Source organism: Haliaeetus albicilla, chromosome 23 (assembly GCF_947461875.1).
Source record: "Haliaeetus albicilla chromosome 23, bHalAlb1.1, whole genome shotgun sequence".
Lineage (NCBI taxonomy): Eukaryota > Metazoa > Chordata > Aves > Accipitriformes > Accipitridae > Haliaeetus > Haliaeetus albicilla.
Genome location: NC_091505.1, coordinates 282678 through 303309, shown reverse-complemented (window position 1 = coordinate 303309; position 20632 = coordinate 282678). Strand labels below are relative to the sequence as shown.

The 20632-nt window shown below is 59.9% G+C and overlaps 2 protein-coding genes across 4 annotated transcripts; both read left to right on the top strand.

The window, feature by feature from the left end:
- Positions 1-8: 8 nt before the first annotated feature.
- LOC104321616 (protein eva-1 homolog C) lies at positions 9-11853 on the top strand. Of its 2 annotated transcripts, XM_069810741.1 has the most exons (9): positions 9-1031; positions 1799-2409; positions 5406-5605; positions 8540-8663; positions 8864-9016; positions 9182-9325; positions 9485-9556; positions 9931-10020; positions 10714-11853. In XM_069810741.1, exons 2-9 carry the CDS (start codon positions 2328-2330, stop codon positions 11097-11099), a joined length of 1251 nt encoding a protein of 416 aa, XP_069666842.1. In that variant the 5' UTR covers positions 9-1031; positions 1799-2327; the 3' UTR covers positions 11100-11853. The 2 variants fall into 2 exon arrangements, with proteins under 2 accessions (XP_069666842.1, XP_069666843.1); XM_069810742.1 differs by lacking the exon at positions 9931-10020 and having other exon boundaries at positions 10-1031.
- Positions 11854-15798: 3945 nt separating this feature from the next.
- On the top strand, positions 15799-20580 carry CCNB3 (cyclin B3). Of its 2 annotated transcripts, none has more exons than XM_069810739.1 (12): positions 15799-15889; positions 16515-16633; positions 16703-16798; positions 16993-17111; positions 17642-17723; positions 18064-18162; positions 18341-18433; positions 18709-18846; positions 19294-19449; positions 19743-19892; positions 20083-20213; positions 20364-20580. In XM_069810739.1, the coding sequence occupies exons 2-12, from the start codon at positions 16541-16543 to the stop codon at positions 20434-20436; spliced, it is 1230 nt and encodes a 409-aa protein (XP_069666840.1). In that variant the 5' UTR covers positions 15799-15889; positions 16515-16540; the 3' UTR covers positions 20437-20580. The 2 variants fall into 2 exon arrangements, with proteins under 2 accessions (XP_069666840.1, XP_069666839.1); XM_069810738.1 differs by having other exon boundaries at positions 15814-15889; positions 16715-16798.
- Positions 20581-20632: the final 52 nt, after the last annotated feature.

Genomic DNA, 20632 nt, shown 5'->3' with positions numbered 1-20632 from the left:
AGGAGCAACGGGGTGTGCGATGGGGTGTGCACCGGGACCTGCCCGCGGGGAGGGGAGAGCTGCAGGGCCTCCTAGCCGTGACTCAGCACGGGTCTATCTGGACATGTTCACGAGTCCCCTTCCAGTCTATCGCGCCCGCCCAGGCACTGCTCCAGTGCCTCCAAGCAGCGGGCTGGCGGCCCAGGCAGCCCCGGCACCGCTGCTGTCACCTCCCAGCTGGGAGCGGGGGGGTTTGCAAAGGAAGCATCTTGCCTGCCGCGGCTCGTGCTGCTCCGGTCTGGTCTTGCCCCTTCACCATCCTCCCACCCTTGCGGTCAGACACTGGTGCCCCACGGCTTGCCATTTCTTTACCTTTTTGGGGTGAACCGAGCGGACCTCCCCGCTGCCTTCCCCCCTCCTACTGCTGCATTACGATGGACAGCTGCCAGGAGACAGGGTACAGCTCCTCTCCCTGCCCACCACCACCGGGGGTCCCCCCAGGTGGGCTCATCTGAGCAGCCCTCTCTGCAAGGAGCGGGGGCTGAACAGGGCAAGGCTGCAGGGAAGCTGAATGGGGCAGCCTGGCCGCCTGCCACCAGCTCTTTGCAGCGGGCCGAGCACTGCCAGGGTGCAGATCTTGTGCAGGAAGGATTGCAAAACAGCCAGTGAGGGAAAGCAAAGCGGGTGGAGCGTGTCGGGGTGCAGCAGGGAACCCCAGAGCGCCACTGGCAGCAGCCCAGCCAGGGCAGTGCGTGGCGGGGTGATGGGAAGGGATGTCTCCAGGGCTGACCTCCTGCAGGGCCCCGTTCCTGGAATTTGGGCTGTTTCGCCGGAAGGATGACCAGCTTGCTTTCCTCCCCAGGATGGGAGGGAAATGTTTGCCATCAGATCGTCCTGGCTGCTGTCCCAGTGGAGACGGCTTCCCAGCACCCATGGGCTTAACTCCTCGCTTGGGCAAGTCCCATCTCGCACCTTGGGACCCCATAGCTGGTACCGAGCTTTGCACAAAATGGGGATCCTGATTGCTTGACTCAGCCCCGCCCCCAGCTTGGGTAAGCTCAGACTTTCCTAAAAATAATCAAACCCTGATAAGAAAGCATCCACCCCAAGACAATTAGGCTGAGAAATGATTTTGCAGGCTCCCAGAGGAGTCTTCCCAAGGCAGATGTTTCTCCTGGGTGCTGCTGCACAGCCCAGAGCAGTGCTTACACTGCATGGCAGCTGCATGGGAGAGGCTGGGGAGGCATTTTTTTTCTTTCTGTCCCATCAAAGCTTTTAGACAACTTGAAACTCCACCTCATGGGACAAGAACCTCTGCCTGACATTCTCATAAGCAAAAGGGATGAATTAATGGCATCACGAGTGCCAAGTGAGGCCTCAGCAGCACCCTCACCACGAGCTCAGTGCCCATCTTGCTCCCCCCACCCAGCTCCCACTGCAGACCCCTGGGTGATGTGTGCCGGTCCCTGCTGCTGCCCCGGCCCCCCCACTGCCGCCCCTGCCTAAGTGATGCTGAGCCTGCAGGGTGCTGCGCCGGCTCCTGGCACTGCCGGCGGCTGCCTTCTGTGCTGACCTCAGCCTGGGGACAGAGTGAGCAGCTCCTGCCTGTTGCCTTTCCCTCCGAGCTGCCAGCTGAAGCAGCGGGCAGGGATTTAACTCCTGCGGGGCAGAGGGCATGGGGATGGCACGGTCCCCTCCTCGCAAGATATCGCAGTGCCCAATATCTGGCCCTGCGGAGGCTGTGGGGGCAGAAGGGCGGCAGCAAAGAGGTCCCTGCCCGTGGTGTTTGATGCAGGGAGGGCGTTTGCCTTTTCTGCAGGAACAACCGCCTTGGGAGGCAGCGCAGGCAGCCCTTCCGTTCCTCCTCAAATGGTGAATGGCCGGACATTTGCCGAGATGAAGATTACAGCACACGTGTATCCGGATTTCTGCCTCACTGTGTCCGTGAGAAAGCAGGGGGCACGCTGGAAACCTTGCCAAGCCCCATCCCTCTGTTTGGGGGGAATGGAGGTGGGAGGGAAGGGGCTGCCAGTTTCTCCGCCAGCGACAGTGATGCCAAGGCACAGCACCCACTCACCCACCATGGATTGCCTTTGAAAACATGTCCCTCCCTCCCCGTAGGAGGTGTCCCTGTACTGAGAGTGTCCCAGCTGTCCAGAGCAGCCCCTTGCCCTGGGCAGCAGACAAAGAGCGGGTACACAGGCACCCGCCCAGCCCCAGTGCTTTGGCAGTGCAGAGAAGCGAGCCATTGTCCCCGCGCACTGCCAGCCCCGGCGCCAGCTGCCACCGAGGACCGGACCAGCAGAGGCTGCCTGGTGGGACGCAGCAGAGCCAGCAGCGGTTGTGCTATGGCCGGGCCAGTGGGGCCAGCAGCAGCCCTGGTCCTGCTCTGCCTGGCCGTGAGGCTGGAGGCCAGCCCGGAGCTCTCTGGTGAGTCGGGGCACAGGCAGGGTGATGAGGGATGCTGGGGACTGCGCCGGTGTGACGGGAGGGTGAAGCGACAACTGGGTTGGCGGGGTAGGGACAAGTAAGGCACAAACCAGTGCAGGCCAGAGGGAGTTTGCCAAAAACCCTGGGGTTTTTTATCCCCATGGCAGGGCTGGGATCTGCAAACACCCCACGAGGGAGCTGCTCCCCCCACTGCTGCTGCGCTCCCTTGGACAGTTTGGAGGCAGAAATGCAAAACCCCAAATCTTAAGACAGTCCCCAAGCTTTCCTGAGATCCCCCTGTGGCCATGATGCTCATGCCCTTGGTGCTGATTGGTGTGTGGAGCTGAAGGCTGCTGGAGCACCCAGGGCTCCCCTGCAAGCCTTTTCTGCTCTGAGAAGGTGAGGCAAGAGAAGGGCTGAAGCTTTACTCAGACCGCAGCCAGAGCCACCCATGAGTAGGGGAGACTGCAGGGTGCACTGCCACAAGGTACAGCAAGGGCCAGGTCCTCTCGCCGGGAGCCACGCCAGTAAGCCTTATAGATGTAGCTGAGGCAGAAATTTGGGATCCCTTGTGCCTCAGTGCTTGGGACAGTCAGGACGGGTGCAGGCAGGCTGGGTGCCTGGGGGCTGCCATTCCTCTGAGGAATCTTCTAGAAACAGCCATGCACACCTTCCCCTCTGCTCTGCCGGGCCCAGGCAGTGCGAGAGCACAGCACAATGCCACCAAGCACAGCAGGGCAGGATGTGGCAGAGAGGATGTGATTTCATCTGGGCAGAGCTAACTGCACAACCACACGACCAGGGACTGAGTCAGCGGCACCGGCAGGCAACCGGAATCACTCACAAAATCTGCCTGCAGCCTCCTTGCCATGGTTTCAAGCCCCCCCCCCCCCCCCCCATTTTCACAATTGCTCACTGCCCCAAAATGGTGTGATAGAGAAACTTCTGTCCGTGTGGCACTGTTTGAGCCTCAGTTTTAAAATACAAACTGCCAGTACCGCCAGCCAGCACGGCAGCAGAGGAGGGTGCCAGCTGCAAGGCAGGCTGAATTTGGGGAAACCCATTTCTCCCCCTATTCCTCCCCCTCGTCTCCCACCATCCCCAGGATTTGGCTCAGCCCTCTGTGTCCAGGGCTGGCCTCGCAGCAGGGGTTTTGGGCAGCCCCACCTACAGCCTTCTCGGGGATGGGCAGGCAGGTTTGGAGGTGGTGCTAGGCAGAAGTCAAGCACCAGGCAGCTCTGGAGCCTGCACAGGAGCCTGGCTGGTGCCACAGGCATGGAGCTGCTGCAGGGGATGCAGAGGAAGGAGATGGGGGCCTGTAGCCCGGGCAGGGTCCCATGCCCCTCACGGTCCCCAGCATCCAGTGATATGGGGCAACCAGAGGAGAGGGGCAAGATGGGGCTTGTCCTGCTCCCCCCTCTTTGTTGGCACCGCACCCCAAGGGGCTGATCCAGCTCTGTGCCCTGCAAGGAGCATCTTTGCATCTCCAATCTGGCTAAAACAGCTTGCCTGCTCCCATCCACCCTCCTATGCCTCTCCTTTCCTCTCTCCTCCAGCACACAGAGGAGTGAGCAAGGTCTCACTTGCACAAGGCTTTGGCCCTCCCACTCGCTCATCCTTGCAAGGAGAAATGCCAGCAGCTGCCTGTGTCCAAGGGAAAGATTAACTCCGAGCGGGAGCAGCTCCCAGCCGTGTCTGCTGACATCTCCTGGGGAGGGATGCTGGCCACGGATGCCAAAGGGCTAGTGGCAGGAGGGAAGGTGAAAGGGGCCCTTTGTGCAGCTGAGCCTGGCAACAGTTTGCGGAGGGACAGGGGCAGAAGCACAGGGCTGGGAGCCAGCATTCCCACCTTCTTGTATTGGTTTGGGGGAGTTTGACAGGCTGCGGACTGGGGGACAGGGTGCGTGTCCTGCCCTGGACCCCAGCAATGGGCTAGGGCTGGAGTGTGAGTCCCTCCAAGGACCCCACAGCTGGGCATGGGGTCTGCGACCCACCCAGCAGCCCAGGGTCCTGCCTGGCAGGTACTGGGTTGCCCTGTCCCCACCTCCCAGCCTCAAAATGATGCTTCCCCCTTGCTTTTGTTTTATTCGAAAGCCTGATGCAAACTGCTCTGTCTGGGGCCCTATGCATCATTTTTTGCCAGCTTTTCCAGTTTCCTCAGCCTCCTCCAGCAACTGGTGCCTGCTCAGAGCACCCCTGGCAGCTTGCAAAGCTTTTATTAAAACAGCTTCCTCGCTCACCCAGCATAGCTGATACCAGCCAGAGCTGATAGCTGCCTGTTGTTAAACCCTCTTAAAGGCTGGGCAGGACAGCCCCACCTTATTGTTCCTTGTAGGGAAAACAACAGGGTAAGTAGTTTGGGACACAAACTAGGCAGGATTAAAAGACAGAAATGCCCCATGCTGGGAATTCAGGGAGAGACAAGTCAGTGCCTGTTGGAACAGCAGAGAGACCCGGGGTCAGCTGGGCTCAGTGATGACTTTGTGGCTCACACCCATCCATAACCAACCCAGCTAACTGCAGGAGGTCGCAGCAGCTGCTGGACCCTTCTCTCCTCCAGCTCATGGCTCAGTATCATGTGACAGAAAGCATCCTCTTCTCCCTGATTCCAGTGATCATCTCTGGCTCATCCTTACTCTCTCCTCCCCATGTCTCCATAACATGCCTGATTTTCTCTGAACCCTTTACTACTCCTCATGGGACTCTTCCGTACATATTTTTTCTGCCCTGTCATCCTGCCTCCAGCTTTCACTTCCCTTTGCTAACCAGCTTGGCTACTCCATGCTGCTTTCCAGCCTCCTGGCTGCAATGCTGGATATAAGATTCGCTGCAAGCCCACCTTCTCTGCCGCAGCCCCACTCTGGTCCTGTTTGCCCCATAAAGTGCCCCAGCCCAGGACGTCCTCACTGCCACCGGCTGTCAGGAGCTGAAGTGCTGCCACTGCCAAGGCCCCGTTGTCTCCTCTAGCCAACACTGCCCATGCTCTCCCCTTCCAGGGTACCTGCGCAAGGTGCTGAGGAACCACACTGCCCACACCTGTGACGGGGAGCAGCTCCTCATCGTCTGCCCTCGCAAGACCACAATCAGCATCCTCAGCGCCTTCTATGGACGTCGTGTACCCAGTCCCAACCTCTGCCCCAGCCCTGGCAATGCCTCCCAGGAGAACACCGAGTGCACGTCCACCACCGCCCACCTGGTAAGGGCAGGGGGTCCGAAGGGACCAGGCTGCACATCCCTCCTTCCCCAGGTCGCTGGGCTGGCTGCTTGGCCTGTGTGGCTGCAGGCAGCACAGCCTCCCTGTGCCCAGAGGGAGGCTGCTGCTATCGGCGTGGGGATTCACTCTTGGGGTCCTTTTCCCAGAGCATTTTTGGGAGATAAGGGTGGATGAGACCTTCTGCCCTGGGTCCCAGGGTGGGGCAGCCCTGCCAGAGGAGCCTGGCAGGAGGCACTGCTGCATCCTGAGCTAGCTTGTGGAGTAATCCCGCAGGACACAGCAGGCTCTGCGGAGAAAGCTCCAGCAGCTGGATGCAACAGCCAGGGTGCCAGGCTGGGGAAGTGGGACAGGGGCCCACGAGGAATGCTGCATTCAGCTCTATGGGTGCATCCCCTGGGGTTAGCACAGAGCGTGGCTCTTCCCCAGCCAGAAGAAGCACCCATCCGTGCTTGCAGCTCCTAAGCAGCGGATTAATGAAGCAGGCCCAAAGGAGGGTCTGTTGATCACAGTAGCCAGCACAGGGAGATGGGAGGAAGGCAGGGGCTGGCGGAAGGGAAGAGACCTCTCCAAAGCTGATGCCTGGCTGGAGGAAGTGCTTGCCAGGCTGCCCCAAAAGCCCCACAGCCTGCTCTGTGCTGTGGCTGTGCTTGATTCCTCTTTGCGTTTGGGGGAAAACCCTCTGCCTGGTGAGGACATCAGCCCTCCGTTGGCCCCACAAATGAGACATCATGAGCAGCCTGAGGAATGGGGCAGAGAGGAGCTGGGAGGGATGTCGTCCCCTGGCATCCTGCAACTTTACCCTGATTTCTGGCTCTCCACGCTGGCACGGCTGGCCTCAGCATCCGTGGCCTTGGGATGCCTTGGACCAGATCGGCTGTTGCAGCTGGCAGCAGCCTAGTCCAGGCATCATAGCAGTCACCTTGGAGGGAGCAAGAAGAGCAATGATGCTCATTCTGTAAAGCCTCAAGCACATGTCCTTTGCCCGCCAAATTCCTCCAGTTCTCAGCAACTTCAACCTTGCTGAACGCTGGAGCCCGGTCTCCCAGGGGCTGCACTCACCCATGACCTCCTCCTTCTCCTGCAGGAGCACCTGGGGCTGGAGCTGGCCTTGTACTCGCAGGAGCCTGGTCGCTGCCTTTTCCAGAGCCCTGCTCAGCCGGGCAACGCTCCTTGGCCCCAGCTGCAAAGCCCTGGTGCAGCTACTCAGCTCTACCCATGGCTGGGGAGATGCCGCACCCACCGGCTGCTGCAGGAGAGTGGGTGAGATGGGCCATGTGCCGTGCAGTGCTGGACATAGCATGCCCAAACCGTACCCACTTCTACCTCCTGGTCACAGGGCTCTGACAAACCCAGGGCAGCTGGGACGCATGGTGGGGGGCTGGCAGGAGGGTCCCTCAATGGGGACAGGGTTTCACATGCTACTCTTCTATTCCTGTTCCAGCTCCTTGCTGGGGCAAGGCTGGGGCAAAACCGCAGCAAACCCAGCTGCGTGCAGCTGCCTGTGGGGAAGGGGAACATGGAGCTGGAGAAGAGGAACAAGAGCTGAGGGGCCAGTTCCCTGCTCTGGGAGCCCATGAGGCTTTGCTGCTCAGTCCTGCTCCAGCCGCAGATCCCCTCCCAGCATCCCACATGTCCCAGGAGCTCTGCAAGCGCCGAGCCAGACTGTGCTGCTGTGGCACCAAGCTGGCCCCACAGACCACCCTGCAAACACAGGTCAGGGTCCCCAGAGCTTGTGTGTCAAGTGCAGGATGGAGGATACAGCCCAGCACAGATGTTTGGAGACCAAAGGGCAAGTCTGCGAGCAGGATCTGTGCAGCTCAGGTTTGCAGCAAGATGAAGGCACTCCACCCGGGGGGCCATGATCGCACGGGCTGGGTTTCCCGCTGCCTGGAGGCTGCTGTTGGAGGAGAAGGGACGTCTGGGGAGCAGAGAGCAAGGCTGCTGATGATGTTCAGCTCCGTTTAGGCAAAACCCTAGCAGAGAGATTAATTGCATTTCCTCCTCAAATTTCACTTCTGGCAGCCAGTGAAGACCAGGAGGAGGCTCAGTCCTGTGCTGGGCTGGAGGGGACAGGGACAGCAGAGGGGAAGGAGAGATGAAAAGGGGCTCCACCCTCTCAGGAGCTGGGATCCTAGGGCCGGAGTCGCAGGGCGATTTCCCAGAAGGGCGGCAGCGAGGGCAGGGAACAAGCTGGGCCCCCCCCCCCCCCCCGCCGGCAGCAGCTTCTGCTCAGGCTGTGGGCTTGCTGCTGCTGGGGCTTGCAGCAGGCCCAGCGTCCCAGGGGGATGCTGGGAGCCGCAGCCCCACGGCCAGCGCAAGCCCGGGCCGCCCGGGACACCTCAGCCGGAGCCGTGGGCCCGGCTCGGCCGCCCGGGGGTTCGGCAGCGTCGCTCCGGGCCGCCGTGGGCTGGCAGGGAGAGCGGGCAGCGGCAGAGGCCAGCCCGGTCCCCAGCGGGGACGCTGCCCGAGCAGCCCGGTGGTGTGAACCCTCGTCCCCATCTTGTGGCCGCGCTTGTGCATTGCAGGGAGCCCTGCTGGCGTGGGCGTGAGTGCACGGAGCCGCGTCGCTGTGCACGCCTGCACAGGTGTTGCAGGGGGCTGGGTTAGCGTGCACGCCTGCACAGGTGTTGCACACGCGTGGTGTGGTGCGGTGCTGGCACGCGTGCCGGCACAGGTACTGGCAGACGTGTGCTGGCACACAGCTCTCTGTGGGTGCAGGGCAGGAACTGATTCAGGAACCAATACATGAAGCAGGGTGACTGCGGTGGTGGGGCAGGGGGCATGAGCAGCCATAGGGCACTTCTGCAGGGTGAGAGGCCATTTCCCTGAGCCTGGTGATGGCACCGAGGGAAAGGAGATGAGAACAGCCCCAGGACTCCTCACCCATCTTCACATCTGTCCCACTTTGCTCTCCAGAAGCTGCTGGCTGAGTGCCAGGATCAGCAGTGGTGCCAGTTCTTGGTGCACAGCCAAGTCTTTGGGCCGGACCCGTGCCCCGGGACACACAAGTACCTCATTGCTTCCTACAAGTGCCGGCCAGGTGAGGTGGAGCGGGGTCTGGGCAACACTGCATGGGTTCTTCCCTGACCTCGGCTGCTCAGAAGGGGGCAGAGAGGGGAGCCGAGCTGCTCCTGTATCTCACAGCCTTTGGCAGCTCTCAGACCCTCAGCTGGGCTAAGGGAGGAGGGGGCTGTGGGTGATTCGGGATGCATTGGGACACTCTGCGGTGTCACTCCCCAGGGAACCATCGGGTCAAGACAGTGTGCGAGAATGACAAGCTGAGACTGCAGTGCCGACCGAAATCCATCCTGGCCATTTATTCTGCAAATTACGGACGATTCCTGCGGGGCAAACCAGAGTGTGATGCCCTGAACGCTGGGGGACCCCATATAGGTACATCAGAAAGGTTCAAGCCAGAAATGGGGCCAGAAGCCATGCAGAGGGCATGGCACAAGTATGACATCAGGCTGTACCTGTGCCCCTTGGCCCCAGCTGGCTGGTGCCCAGTGAGCAGGGCAGGCAGGTCTGTCCATGGGTCCATGTCCCATGTCTTTGCAGAGTGCTTGGCTCCGGATGCCCTGCGAAGGGTCTCCAAGAAGTGCCACCGCAAGGGGAACTGCACTGTGGCTGCTGACCGGGCCACCTTCGGGGACCCATGCCTCCCTGGCACAAAGAAACAGCTGCGAGTCTCCTACACCTGCGGTGAGAGCCACCCACGGGGCTGGGGGCATGGGTGCCACTGGCTGAGCCTCTGCTATGCCCACCCTGTGCTATGCAAGCAGGGGTGCAGGGCTTCCTGGGGAGGCAGGGGCTGCTAAGGATGAGCAGGGTGGTGATGCTCAGTGTGTACTCTCCTTGCAGTACCCAAGCAGCTGCTGGAGGAGGTGGGCCCTGAGACCTCAGACCCCTTCTTGCTCTCGGACTACATGCACGGTAACGTGGTGGGGAGGCTGCGCCAAAAGTGGTGCGGCATCGTGTCCATGCCTGGGTGAACCACCCCTTCCATGGCCTGTCTGCGTCCGTGGTACCCACTGCTGGCATGAGCCCTGCAGCTCCATCCCAGCATCACTGTCCCGTGGCTGAAGCCACCCATTGGTCAGTGCTGATGACTGAGGGGCTGGAGATGTGGTCTGCTGGGAGCAAGGGAGAGGAGGACCTGCAGGGGAGCATCCCCACAGGCAGAGAAGCGCTTGTGCAGGAAGGAAGGAGTGTGTTGTGGGGAAGGAGGCAGGCAGGGGCAGGCAGTTGAGCAGCAGAGCAATGGGGAGCACCTTGTGTCTCAGCCCACGTCCCCTTGTTCGCTGCAGGTGGCTGGTACAAAGGGCCCAGGTTCTCCAGGCTCCGGGAAGACCGGATGATTTTTACTAGCTCTCTGGCAGCTTTTGCCCACCTTTGGGGTACGTGCCCTCCCCGGCTCTCACGCAGCACCCCAGGGAGTGGGACGGGCTTGGGAGGGTGGCTCAGGTCCCGTGATGGCCCCTGCTCAGGCCGGGGCTCTGCTCAGAGGCAGCCAGACCCCAGACCTCTCTGGAACAGTCAGCAGGCCCACAAAGGAGGAGGGCACCAAGTGCCCATGCTGGGTTTGAGGGGGGCCACGTAGGGTGGGAGCTTGGAGGTTGAAAAAGCCCTGAGGTCCCACAGCATCAGCAGTTGTGGTGCTGCTGCAGTCCTGCTCACAGATCTTTCTTCTCCAACTGGCTGCATTACCCACTGGGTCTCCTTCCTTCCTGCCCTGTCTGCAGGGGCACTAATGGAGAGCACCTCTCTGCGGGCAAAAATTTCCCTTGCCAGAGGAAATTACTCATTTAAATCCCTGGCGAGATGATTCCTCCCCCTGTGCTCCCTACCCCACATTCCATTGGGGATTTCCTATGGGGAAAGGGGCATTTCAGGACACTGGTGGGTGCTGATGAGGCTCTGTGTCACAGTCCCACGAACATTGGGGCAGGGTCTGTCCTAGGTGCTGAGGGCATCCCTGCTACCCTCTCCTTCCTCCCATATGCCTGGCAGAGGGGGGTTTCCAGGCACTGCTACCCTGCAGGCTGCAGAGGCGGTTTGTACCCTGGTGTCTCTTTGCTCCTTGCCCCCAGGTGTCCCAGAGAAAGTTGGCCTCTACTTTCTTTGTGGGGTCTCAGGAGGCCTCATGGTTCTGCTGTGCATCATCAGCCCCAAAACAACCTTCCTCCAGGAGGTGGGGGAGGCTCTCAAAGACCCGGAGCTAGGGAGCAGCTCGGAGCTGAGCAGGACCAAGCTGCAGGATGAGCAGGACGAAGACCTTCCCGATGACAGCTCCTCGGACTCCTCCTTCCGCCGCCTCACCCGCACCTACAGGGCCACCGACAGCATCTTCAGCCCTGAGCTGACAGCAGCCATGGAGGGAGCAGTGGAGCACCAGGGCCGTGTCGGGGAGGAGATCTGGATGCCCAAGGAGTCAAGCCCATATGCCATCCACAAGATCAAGTCAGCCACCAAGTAAGAACTGGAAGAAAATGGCCAGAAAGCAGCAGGGAGCAGAGGCTAAGTGGGATCTGACATTGGAGATACACAAGAGTTTGGGCTCCTTCGGGCGAGTGGGCATCCTGAGTGGCAGCAGCGCCATGGCAGCCCCAGTGTGGCCATCAACCCACCATTCCACCAGCCTGGAAACCTCTAACCCTGGGGGTAAGATGTGGTCCCTGGGTGTGATGAGGGGCTGCAGGATGGCTCATGGGGCCACTGGCTCCTTTGTCACAAACACGCCGCTAACCCTAAGCTAACCTCCCCATTCTCAGCTCGCATTGGCTGGCTCTAGTACTTAACCCTGCTCAGCCACCCTGAGCCTTCCCAGGCTGTTTGCGCCTGTTTCTTCTTGGATGCTGGCTTCCACCACTGGTGCTGCAACACCCCCCAGCACTCAGGCAGCATGCCAGTGGCAGAGATGCAGAAATGGCCAGGATGCGGGGAGGATGCAGGCAGAGCAGGTGGGAGAGCACCACGAGCATCACCCCGCATAGCCCTACCATGCTGCATGCCTTGCAGCCCTGGTATCCCCATGGGAGCTGCACCGCGGGTCTGGGGCAGCTGGCAGCTTGGCACAGTGCTGGCTCTCACCCCCCTGTGGGCATTCAGGAGCTCTGTCACTCAGCATTGCTCTGTGCTTTCCTTCATGCTTCCCCCGCTGGCAAGAGAGCCCCGGGGTTAACTTGCTGGGGCTTTTTCCAGTAAATAAATGCAACAGCTCATAGATGCAATGTCCCTCCCTGATCTCTGCCATTAATAGTGAGAAGGGAGGAAAAAGGAAGCGGCAAAGCTCAGCCCTCCCTGTGCCGATCAGCTCCTTGCCTCTTGCCGGTGTTTCTGGCGCTGGGCCATAGGGAGCAACAAGTTGGGCCTGTTTTAGCATGGGAAAGGATAAGGTTTAGCCTGGGGAAGGGAAAGGGGGGCAAAGCAGTCCATGTGGATCCCATGAACGACTCTTCCCTGCCCTTGCTCCTTCTCTTGAGCCTGAGGCTCTCTGTCTGGTAAGCAATCCTGGAGCGAACATCCCCAGATGCCATGCAGAGGGGCTTCTTGGCAGCCCCACAGTGCCAGGAAGCCAGGCAGGGTCTGGCGGCTGCTCCAGCTGTAAAAAGCAGTGTGGGCTCTGTAGTGCTGTGGGAAGGGGCTGGATGGAAGCAGCGACCCAGCTCTTCTCATGATAGGGACGCTCCAGGCACCGATGCTCTTGAGCTAGCACATAGTGGGGTCTATTTTTCTATCCACCACAGTGTAAGAAGTGCCTAGGCTGGGTGCAGCCAGAGTGGGCTGTGGGGGACATCAGTGCACCCCTTAACCCAGCTGCTGGCATTGGTGGTCTGCCAGGGGCCAGGGAGGCACCAGCCCTATCTCTGTGGTCCTGTGGTGGATGCTCTCCTGGTGCAGAGCTGAGTGTCATGGCAATGCAGCAGCCTTGCACTCCTGCTCCAATTAGGGGGGCCAAGGACTGGCATCCTGCCTGATTTGGGGGGTTGCTGAGGGATGCCAGAGCCCAAGGAAAGTTTGGGAGGGTCTCACCTCAAACCGGCCCCCAGCATCCTTGGATGCCAGGCAGGACTGAGACCACCAACTTGCCTCCATGCTTGGACAGCTGACACAGCTCCTGCTGCAGACCCACAGCATTCACCTTGCAGGGTCCACTTCTTGTTCGCCCCATCTTTCCTCCAGTACCCCCCGATGGCCAGGTGGGATTTCGGCATGTGTGGTGCAAGCCGCACCAGGCTTCCCAAAAGCCTCCCGAGGAGCACCAGCATGGCAGCGCTGTGAGGACTGGAAAAGCCGGCTTCCCCCTGCCAAGCCTGGGCAGGATGGGCAGATGCAGACCCATCCCAAAGCAGGCAGCTTGCCCAAGCCCCCGCAGAGCCACAGGCAGACTTGGATGGGGGTTTTTGGCTGAGGATCTTATCCCACAGGCTGATGCACCATGTTTCCATTGGCAGTGGGATGTGCCCCAGCTCTGCCTGGTGAGTATGCACCCAACTTGTATTTTTGGCTGGAGTATGTGCTGCCCCAACATGCACAAGGAGAGGCAGACACCTGGATTCCACACTGATGGTGAGTGAACCTCAGGGAGCTCCCAGGGCACGGACGGCAGCGGTGGCACTGGGAGAGCTGGGGCTGGAGAGGACAAGTGGCCAAGGAAGAAACAAGATGGGCTGGAGCTGCAGCAGCCCTGACTGGTTTTGGGGCCTGAAGGTACCTGAGATCTGTGGGACCCAGGTTTAAACCCCTGCCAGCCCTGCAAGCACCCCTCACCCATGCCACACCCCAAAGCTGTTCTGCTGCTCCTGGCTGTCAACGGCCCCAGTTCTTTCTGCTAGAGATGTGGCAGAGCTGCCTGTACATGACCCAAGCTGCCCCACTTGTCAGCAAGGAGAAAGGACTGATCCTGCCCACATGGCCCCTGGGCAGCAGGTTTAAGTCCCCTCAGATGCTGGCACTGGGATGTTTCCCTAGCAAGGGGATTGATCAGCTCCACCAGCAACAGTGGCACATGGGTGTGGGATTATCCCAAAGGATTTCCTTGGGTTAAACTTAGAGATCTGGAAGGTTTTGCTGAGAATGTGCCAGCTGGGGGAAGCTCTCCTCTGCTGCAGCGCTGAGCTCGGCCGAGCTTACCTTGATGGGGGGGGGGGGGCAGTCCTTTGAGCCCGAAGCTTGGTGCAGTGCTAAAAGCCCCCAAGAGCTGAAGAGGGGAAGGGACCTCTGCACAACAGGTGGCACATCTGCCACCTGCCATCCCAGTCCCCAAGGGAATGGGGATCAGGTCAGAGCATCCCCAAAGCCTCTGGGATGACAGGAGCAACTCAGATGGTGTGCAGGCCCAGTAACAACCACCCCGTACAAGCAGGGCAGCTCCTGCCCTTGGAGCCATCTTTTGCTCCCACCAGCCCAGCTCAGCATCCCCCAGTTGAGTTCAGTGCCTCCCACCCTGGGGCTGCAGGCAAGGGTTAGCTCTGTCCCCCGGCAGCCGCTGCCACCCCTGCTCCCCCAGCACTTGTCATGGCCAGCTATGACATGGATGTTACTCAACACCTCCATCCTCCTTCCAGAAAACAAGACACTGGAGGGGGGGACTGGCTGGGGGCTCCTCACTGCAGAGGTCAACCCCACCTCTTTCTGATCTCAGCTGGGGATGAAAAGCAGACAGTTCCTCTGAGAGCAACTGAGCCAGTGGAAGAGCCCAGGATGGACCCTCCTGGGTCCCCCAAGCCCAGCAGGCAGGAGCAGAGGGCAGGGGAGGAGGCAAGAGGGACAGACCCCTTCCCCCAGCCATGATGCAAGGGCTTTTTGGGGCAAGAGGCTTTCTCCCTGGCCAGCATATTAAACAGCACCCACTCATGCCCTATTTGAGGCTGTGTCTGCAGCAGCAGGTTGTAGCCCTCAGAGCTCAACCAACAGGGATGAACTGGTGGCTGCTCGTGCCATCCCTGCCTGGCCAGGCGTGACGGATGTGCTCGACCCCTTAACCACACTCGCCGTAGTTTGGTTCAGGCTCCAAAGGAGGTAAAGGCCTGAGCCATAGCCAGGTCCACAACTCCTCTAGTTTCAATCAGTTCTCTGAAAACCCACAAAGGAGCAGGGTGACACAATGAGCATCAAAGCCTATGAGCTTGGAACACTGATCATGCAATTAACACATGAATAGCATGTGGCTTTTCCAAGACCCATTTATCAAGGAGCAAAGTTAGCTGTGGGTACAAGGAGTCTTGTGCATACCTTTCCCATCGCATGTAACTTGACTATGAGCCAACCACTTTATCCCATAAATATGGCAGCCTGAGCGAGCCTCCTTTGAGCTCTCCCTGCTAGGCAGCATGGCTGGTGATCTCCCCTTGAGCTGGGATGCCTCTCCAGGTTGCTCCTCGAGGCAGAGAGACCTTTTACCAATGGCAGATCTTTGGTGAGCGACTGAAATCACACATAACCTTGTAGTATGGTTAACTCTGATTTGTGCCTTGGTAACTTTTGACTCTGCCTTGGTCCTTTTGAATCATTGTTCAAATAACTGCACAGCACAGCAATAGAGCAAACCTTGCCATCAAACTTTGTTAAATTGTGCTTTTATGACATCATGTTAAAACCCCTTTAAGCAATCTAAATCTCCCATTAGTGACACCAGGTCATAGGAGCGGCATGGCCAGCCCAGGGTACACCCTGCCCCCCCAGACCAGAGACCCCCCAACCCGCCGGGGGGGGGGGGGGGAACAGGGGGTGACCCACAGCCCTGGCTGCGAGCAGGGGAAGCAGGCAGCAGGCCGGGGGCAAGGCCCCTGCGGGGGCGCTAGGCCCAGAGGCCTGTGGAGGACGCTCCATCCCCCCCATGAAGGGCGGGAGAGCCGGGGCTGCTCCCCCGGATCTCCGGGTCCCACCAGGCCATGGTAGGGGGTGTTGGAGGAGCGGCCGCTCCTCTACCGGCACCATGCCTTCCCTGCTGGCTGCCATGACACCCCCCCAGCGGCCCCCGCGAGACGGATTTAAACGGCAACCCGTCACACCAATCACCACCCGCCTCGGCCAGCCGGCCCGTCCCGCCCCCTCTGCAAGTTCGCTCTTCTATTGGTCGCCGGGGCTGAATTTTAAACCTTGCCGCCCTGCCCCTTAGCAACCGCATCTCTACCCGCTCGCCGATTGGCCGCCGCCTGGCACCGCCCCGCGCTCTGATTGGGCGACGCTCGGCCAGTGCTGGCCAGCCGCTGCCGAACTGCTACTTTCAAAAGAGCCGGAGCCGGCTGCGGGGTGGCGGCGCAGGTAAGCGGGGGGCTCCAGTTCCTCCGGGGCTCGGGCTCCTCCGGGGCTTGCACTTGGGGGGTGGCTGCTGAGTGGGAGCTTCCTGAAGGCTTTGCCCTTCCCTCCCCCGAGGGTGACGATTCCCCAATCCCCACCCATATGCCCGTTCCCCAGTGCCCCGGGGGCTGGCAGGGGTGGAGACCCCTGTCGCGGGGGGTCCCGCTCCCCTGGGGTGCTGAGGTACTCCTGAGCCTACTTTCCACGCCGAGTGTTGTGGCGGTGGGGGAGGAGTAAGGGAGTGGGAGCTCTTGCATCCTTCTCTGGGATGCAGGGAGCTGGAAACTGCCCCTCTCCCCCCTCCCCTGCTCCCAGCAGGACCCTTTTGGTGGGGATCGTGGGGCTCCATGTCCCCCCTCTCCCCTGGGAAGAGCACACCAGCCCTTCCCCACGCCCCTAGCCAGACCTGCACCCTCCCTGGCGTTGTCTCGGGCCACCATGCGCCTGCTGTGCTCAGGGAGGGGCTTGGAGTCTGTCCCTGCTGCACTACCCCCCAGGAGGGATGAGTGTCCTATGGTTCTGCCCCTAGCCCTTGAGAGTGTCTCTGGGGGCAGGCAGCTGCCTGCATCAAGCCCTGCTCTGCTCCCAGCTTGCTCGCAGAGGCAGAGGGAGAAGATGCCGTTGCCACGCAACGCCAAGATGCTGAGCACCAAGCAGTCCCGAGCGGGCAAGGTGGGCCCTGCTGCAGCAAATCCCAACCCTGAGAAGGTGAGTCCCAAGCCAGGCAAGGGGTGTGGGGGGCTCCTGTGAGGCAGCTGGCCCCCCACCTTCAAACAGCCTCTATTGCAGGAGGAGAGCTGTCAGGCCAAGAGATCTCCATCCTCACCCCAGGGTGGGCCCAAGAAGAGGTCGGCATTTGGCGACATTACCAATGTGAGTGCTGCTGTGGGTGCAGGGGTTTTGGTGCCCCCTGTGAGCCCCCCATGGGAGTGGGGCTGGGTATCCCCTCCAGCACACAGAGTGGGGGGTGTCCCATGCCCTGTCAGCAGGATGGCAGGTCTCCCTGCAGGGCACACCTTGCTTCCATCAGTGTACCCCTCTGTATATCCCCATTCTCACCCAAACAGGCTCACAAGAACCAGGTGGTGGCAGGGAAGAAGGAGGCTGTGAAAGTGGCACCACACAAGGCACAGAGGGCCCATGCTGCCCTGGGGGTTGCCAAGAACAATGAGATCAACCTGAAAAAGTGAGTAGCCAGGGGAGGTGGAGATGGGGACAGGTGCTGGGGCAGGGGGGATGCTGCAGGGCCAGCACCTGCAAACCTGTCCCATGGGGAAGAACAAGCAGTGGTGGGGGCTTCCTTTGGCCAATGGAACCAGATGGGGAGGGCAGACAGGGTATAAAATGGCCCCAGGTTGCGCCATGGGAGGTTTGGATTGGATATTAGGAAAAATATGTTCACTGAAAGGGTTGTCAAGCATTGGAACAGGCTGCCCAGGGAAGTGGTTGAGTCACCATCCCTGGAGGTATTTAGAAGACATGTAGACAGCGTGCTTAGGGACATGGTTTAGTGGTGGACTTGGTTGGCAGTGTTAGGTTTATGGTTGGACTCAATGATCTTAAAGGTCTTTTCCAACCTAAATGATTCTGAGAGTCTCTATGGGGATATTTTAGGGGTCGTTTAGCCCTTCCTGAAGCAGCAAGGGGCTTTGGAGAACCCCTTTCAGCCAGATGTGGCCTCCTTCCAGCAATGATTTGTGCTCTTGTCCTGTCCAGGTCAATGAAGAAAACTCCCACGACAGAGGCTCCTACAGAGCCCAAGGAGGATCCTGTGCCAGAGGAGCTGGTGCCTGCACAGGTACTGAAGCCATCTGAGGAGAGGACAGGGACCCTGGACTGCAGCCTGGCCCCCAGGTCTCATCCTGATGGTCTATGGCTGCCACTGGTGATACTGGAGCACCAGGCAGTGCTTTGGACTTCAGAGATACTTGGGCCAGTGTGATGGGAAGCTGGGGAGGGGGGTAAACCTTCTTCCTTCAAAAGATCTCCTATGGGCAAGAGTGGGGGTGGGGGCTGCATGGTGATGGGGGCAGATGGGGAAAGGGGTACTGAAGTGCAGCAGCCTTGCCCTGAAGGGGTGACCACCACCCACAGAGATCAGAGCCTCCCCCTTACAGCTGCCTCCTTCATCCCACCAGCTGCCAGCTGTGGAGGACATAGACAAGGAGCAGCTGGGTGACCCCTATGCCAATGCGGAGTATGCCAAGGAGATCTTTGAATACATGCGGGAAAGAGAGGTGAGTGATGCCTGGCCAGGGGGTGGCAGCCCTGTCTGGGGAAGGGGTGACTATGTGGGTAGGGCCACCTGCTTGCCCAGAGGTTCTGAGCTCCTGGCAGGGGCCTGCATGGGGTGGGAGGGGGCTTGTTTGAGGGTGGTGGTGTCTGGCGAGTCCCTGACAGCTGGTACCTTGGCAGGAGAAATTCATGCTCCCTGACTACATGGCAAAGCAGCCAGACATCAGTGGGGACATGCGTGCCATCCTGGTGGACTGGATGGTGGAGGTACAGGTACGTGGGCATGGGGAAGGGGGCATGGCCTTCTGCAGAGCAGCCCCCACTCTGCCTTTGGTGTGTGGGACCTCAGTACACCGGTAGAGGCTCCTGTGAGTGTCCCTAGTGCGGAGCTGAACTTCCCCCTTCCCAGGCTGGGGATGAGCCTGCATCCCTCCCTCTGAACCTGGACCCATGGACACCTCTGGCCCCTCTGAGGGAACCTGGGGTGGCCAGGCAGAAAGAGCTTCTGCCTGACAGCCCCTCCTGTCCCCCTGCCCACATCCTTGCAGGAGAACTTTGAGCTGAACCATGAGACGCTGTACCTGGCTGTGAAGCTGGTGGACCACTACCTGGTGGAGGTGGTGAGCATGAGGGACAAGCTGCAGCTCATCGGCTCTACCGCCATCCTCATCGCCTCCAAATTCGAGGTGACTCCTTGTGTGTTGTCTTGGGGTGCTGAGGCAGAGGGGGCTGTGCCTCTCTGGTCCCCGTGGTTTATTGGAGAAGGCCAGGTCCACACGGTGCTAGACCACTGCCCTGAGAGCTGCTGGGGTGGCATGTCTGTCCTCATGTTACTCCTTATCCCAAGGGCTGCAAATGCAATCCTAGTGGGCTGGATCCTGTCTCCTGGTGTTGCTGAAGACCTGGCTCCTCACTGGTCTCCAGACACCACCAGGACAGCTGAGTTCACCTCATGCAAGCAAGGCTTGGAATTAGAGCTAAGGGCTGGGGCAGTATAGACAACACACAAGCCCCACAGTCCTTTCAAGGTCTGGTAGGGCATGAGCCCTTACAGGGCCCGCAGACTGATAGGATTTCCTGAGTGTTGCCAGGGTGAGCCCCTGTTAGGGTGCTGAGCAGTTGTGCCCCGGCAGGAGCGGTGCCCACCGTGCGTGGATGACTTCCTCTACATCTGCGATGACGCCTACAAGCGGGAAGAGCTCATTGCTATGGAGATGAGCATCCTCAGCACCCTCAAGTTTGACATCAACATTCCCATCCCCTACCGGTTCCTGCGACGCTTTGCCAAGGTGGGTGCAGCAGGAGGGTGGGCTGGTGTCAAGGTACCTCCAAGCAGCCCTTATGTTGGCTCCCTGGGGCGGCAATGTGAATCCCCAGGGCCCTGGACTCCCAGCTGGCAGCAAGGAGAGCTTAGCCAGGACCCCCCCAACAGGGTTGAGGGGTGAAGATGCTGGTCTGTGACAGGCTGGGGCTGTGGGATCTGTGTCTTGTGCCCCAGGGGCAGCACTCTAGATACCAAAAAGGTTGGAGGGGAGCAGTGTTTCTCAAAAGGCTAAGCCTTTCCCTGCCTGCCTGGCTGTAGTGTGCCCGTGCCACCATGGAGACACTGACACTCGCCCGCTTCCTCTGCGAGATGACCCTGCAGGAATATGACTATGCCCGGGAGAGCCCCTCGAAGCTGGCTGCCAGCTGCCTGCTGCTGGCACTCACCATGAAGAACCTCGGTGGCTGGGTAAGCACCTGCCCAACCTGCTGTCCCTGCTGAGGTATCCTGGGAGGCAGCATGGGGGTGCAGGAGTGGATCAGCTGGTGTGCAGGGGCGATGCGCTGAGGCTATGCTCAGATTTGCGGGGCTGGAGAGGGAAGATGATGGCTGTACCATCACTGAGAGGACCCAGCTCAGCCCCGTTGTCCCTTTGCAGACCCCCACGCTGGAGTACTACAGTGGGTACCGCTCCCAGGAACTGCATCCCCTGGTGAAGAGGCTGAATTTCCTGCTCACATACCAGCCCCATGACAAGCTGAAGGCTGTGCGTACCAAGTACTCGCACAGGTGAGCATCACAGGGCTCTGCCTCATGCCTGCCCCTCCATGGAGGGTGGCACTACCAGCACATACCCTGGGGTGCTGCAGAGAGCTGGGGGCCCTGGGGGATGGGTGTCAGGGCTGTGGCTGAGCTCTAAGCCAGTGTGGTTCCTTTCAGGGTCTTCTTTGAGGTTGCCAAAGTCACCCCCATGGACATGCTCAAGCTGGAGGAGATACTGAAGAGCTGCTAGCCCTGTATCTGTAAATAGCCTGTAAATAGTTAGGTGCTCTCTGGCAGGGGAGCACCATGTACATAAATAATAGCAATTTTAAGTGAAGGGGAGGGAGGGAAAAAAGAGTCATGTGTAGCTGTCAATAAAATGCTTTGTCTTACATGCTGGTGGTGGCTGCTGGGACAGGGGTAGGGGATGGTGGTGGAGGTTATGC

What these genes read in the sequence shown, in the direction of transcription:
- LOC104321616 (XM_069810741.1), top strand. Translation starts at nt 2,328, where the DNA reads ATGGCCGGGCCAGTGGGGCCAGCAGCAGCCCTGGTCCTGCTCTGCCTG. An exon ending in CGCTGGGGGACCCCATATAG is followed by an intron (nt 9,017 to 9,181) that starts GTACATCAGAAA and finishes ATGTCTTTGCAG; the next exon opens with AGTGCTTGGCTCCGGATGCC. An exon ending in AGCTTTTGCCCACCTTTGGG is followed by an intron (nt 10,021 to 10,713) that starts GTACGTGCCCTC and finishes CCTTGCCCCCAG; the next exon opens with GTGTCCCAGAGAAAGTTGGC.
- CCNB3 (XM_069810739.1), top strand. Translation starts at nt 16,541, where the DNA reads ATGCCGTTGCCACGCAACGCCAAGATGCTGAGCACCAAGCAGTCCCGA. An exon ending in AATACATGCGGGAAAGAGAG is followed by an intron (nt 18,163 to 18,340) that starts GTGAGTGATGCC and finishes GTACCTTGGCAG; the next exon opens with GAGAAATTCATGCTCCCTGA. An exon ending in TCATCGCCTCCAAATTCGAG is followed by an intron (nt 18,847 to 19,293) that starts GTGACTCCTTGT and finishes GTGCCCCGGCAG; the next exon opens with GAGCGGTGCCCACCGTGCGT.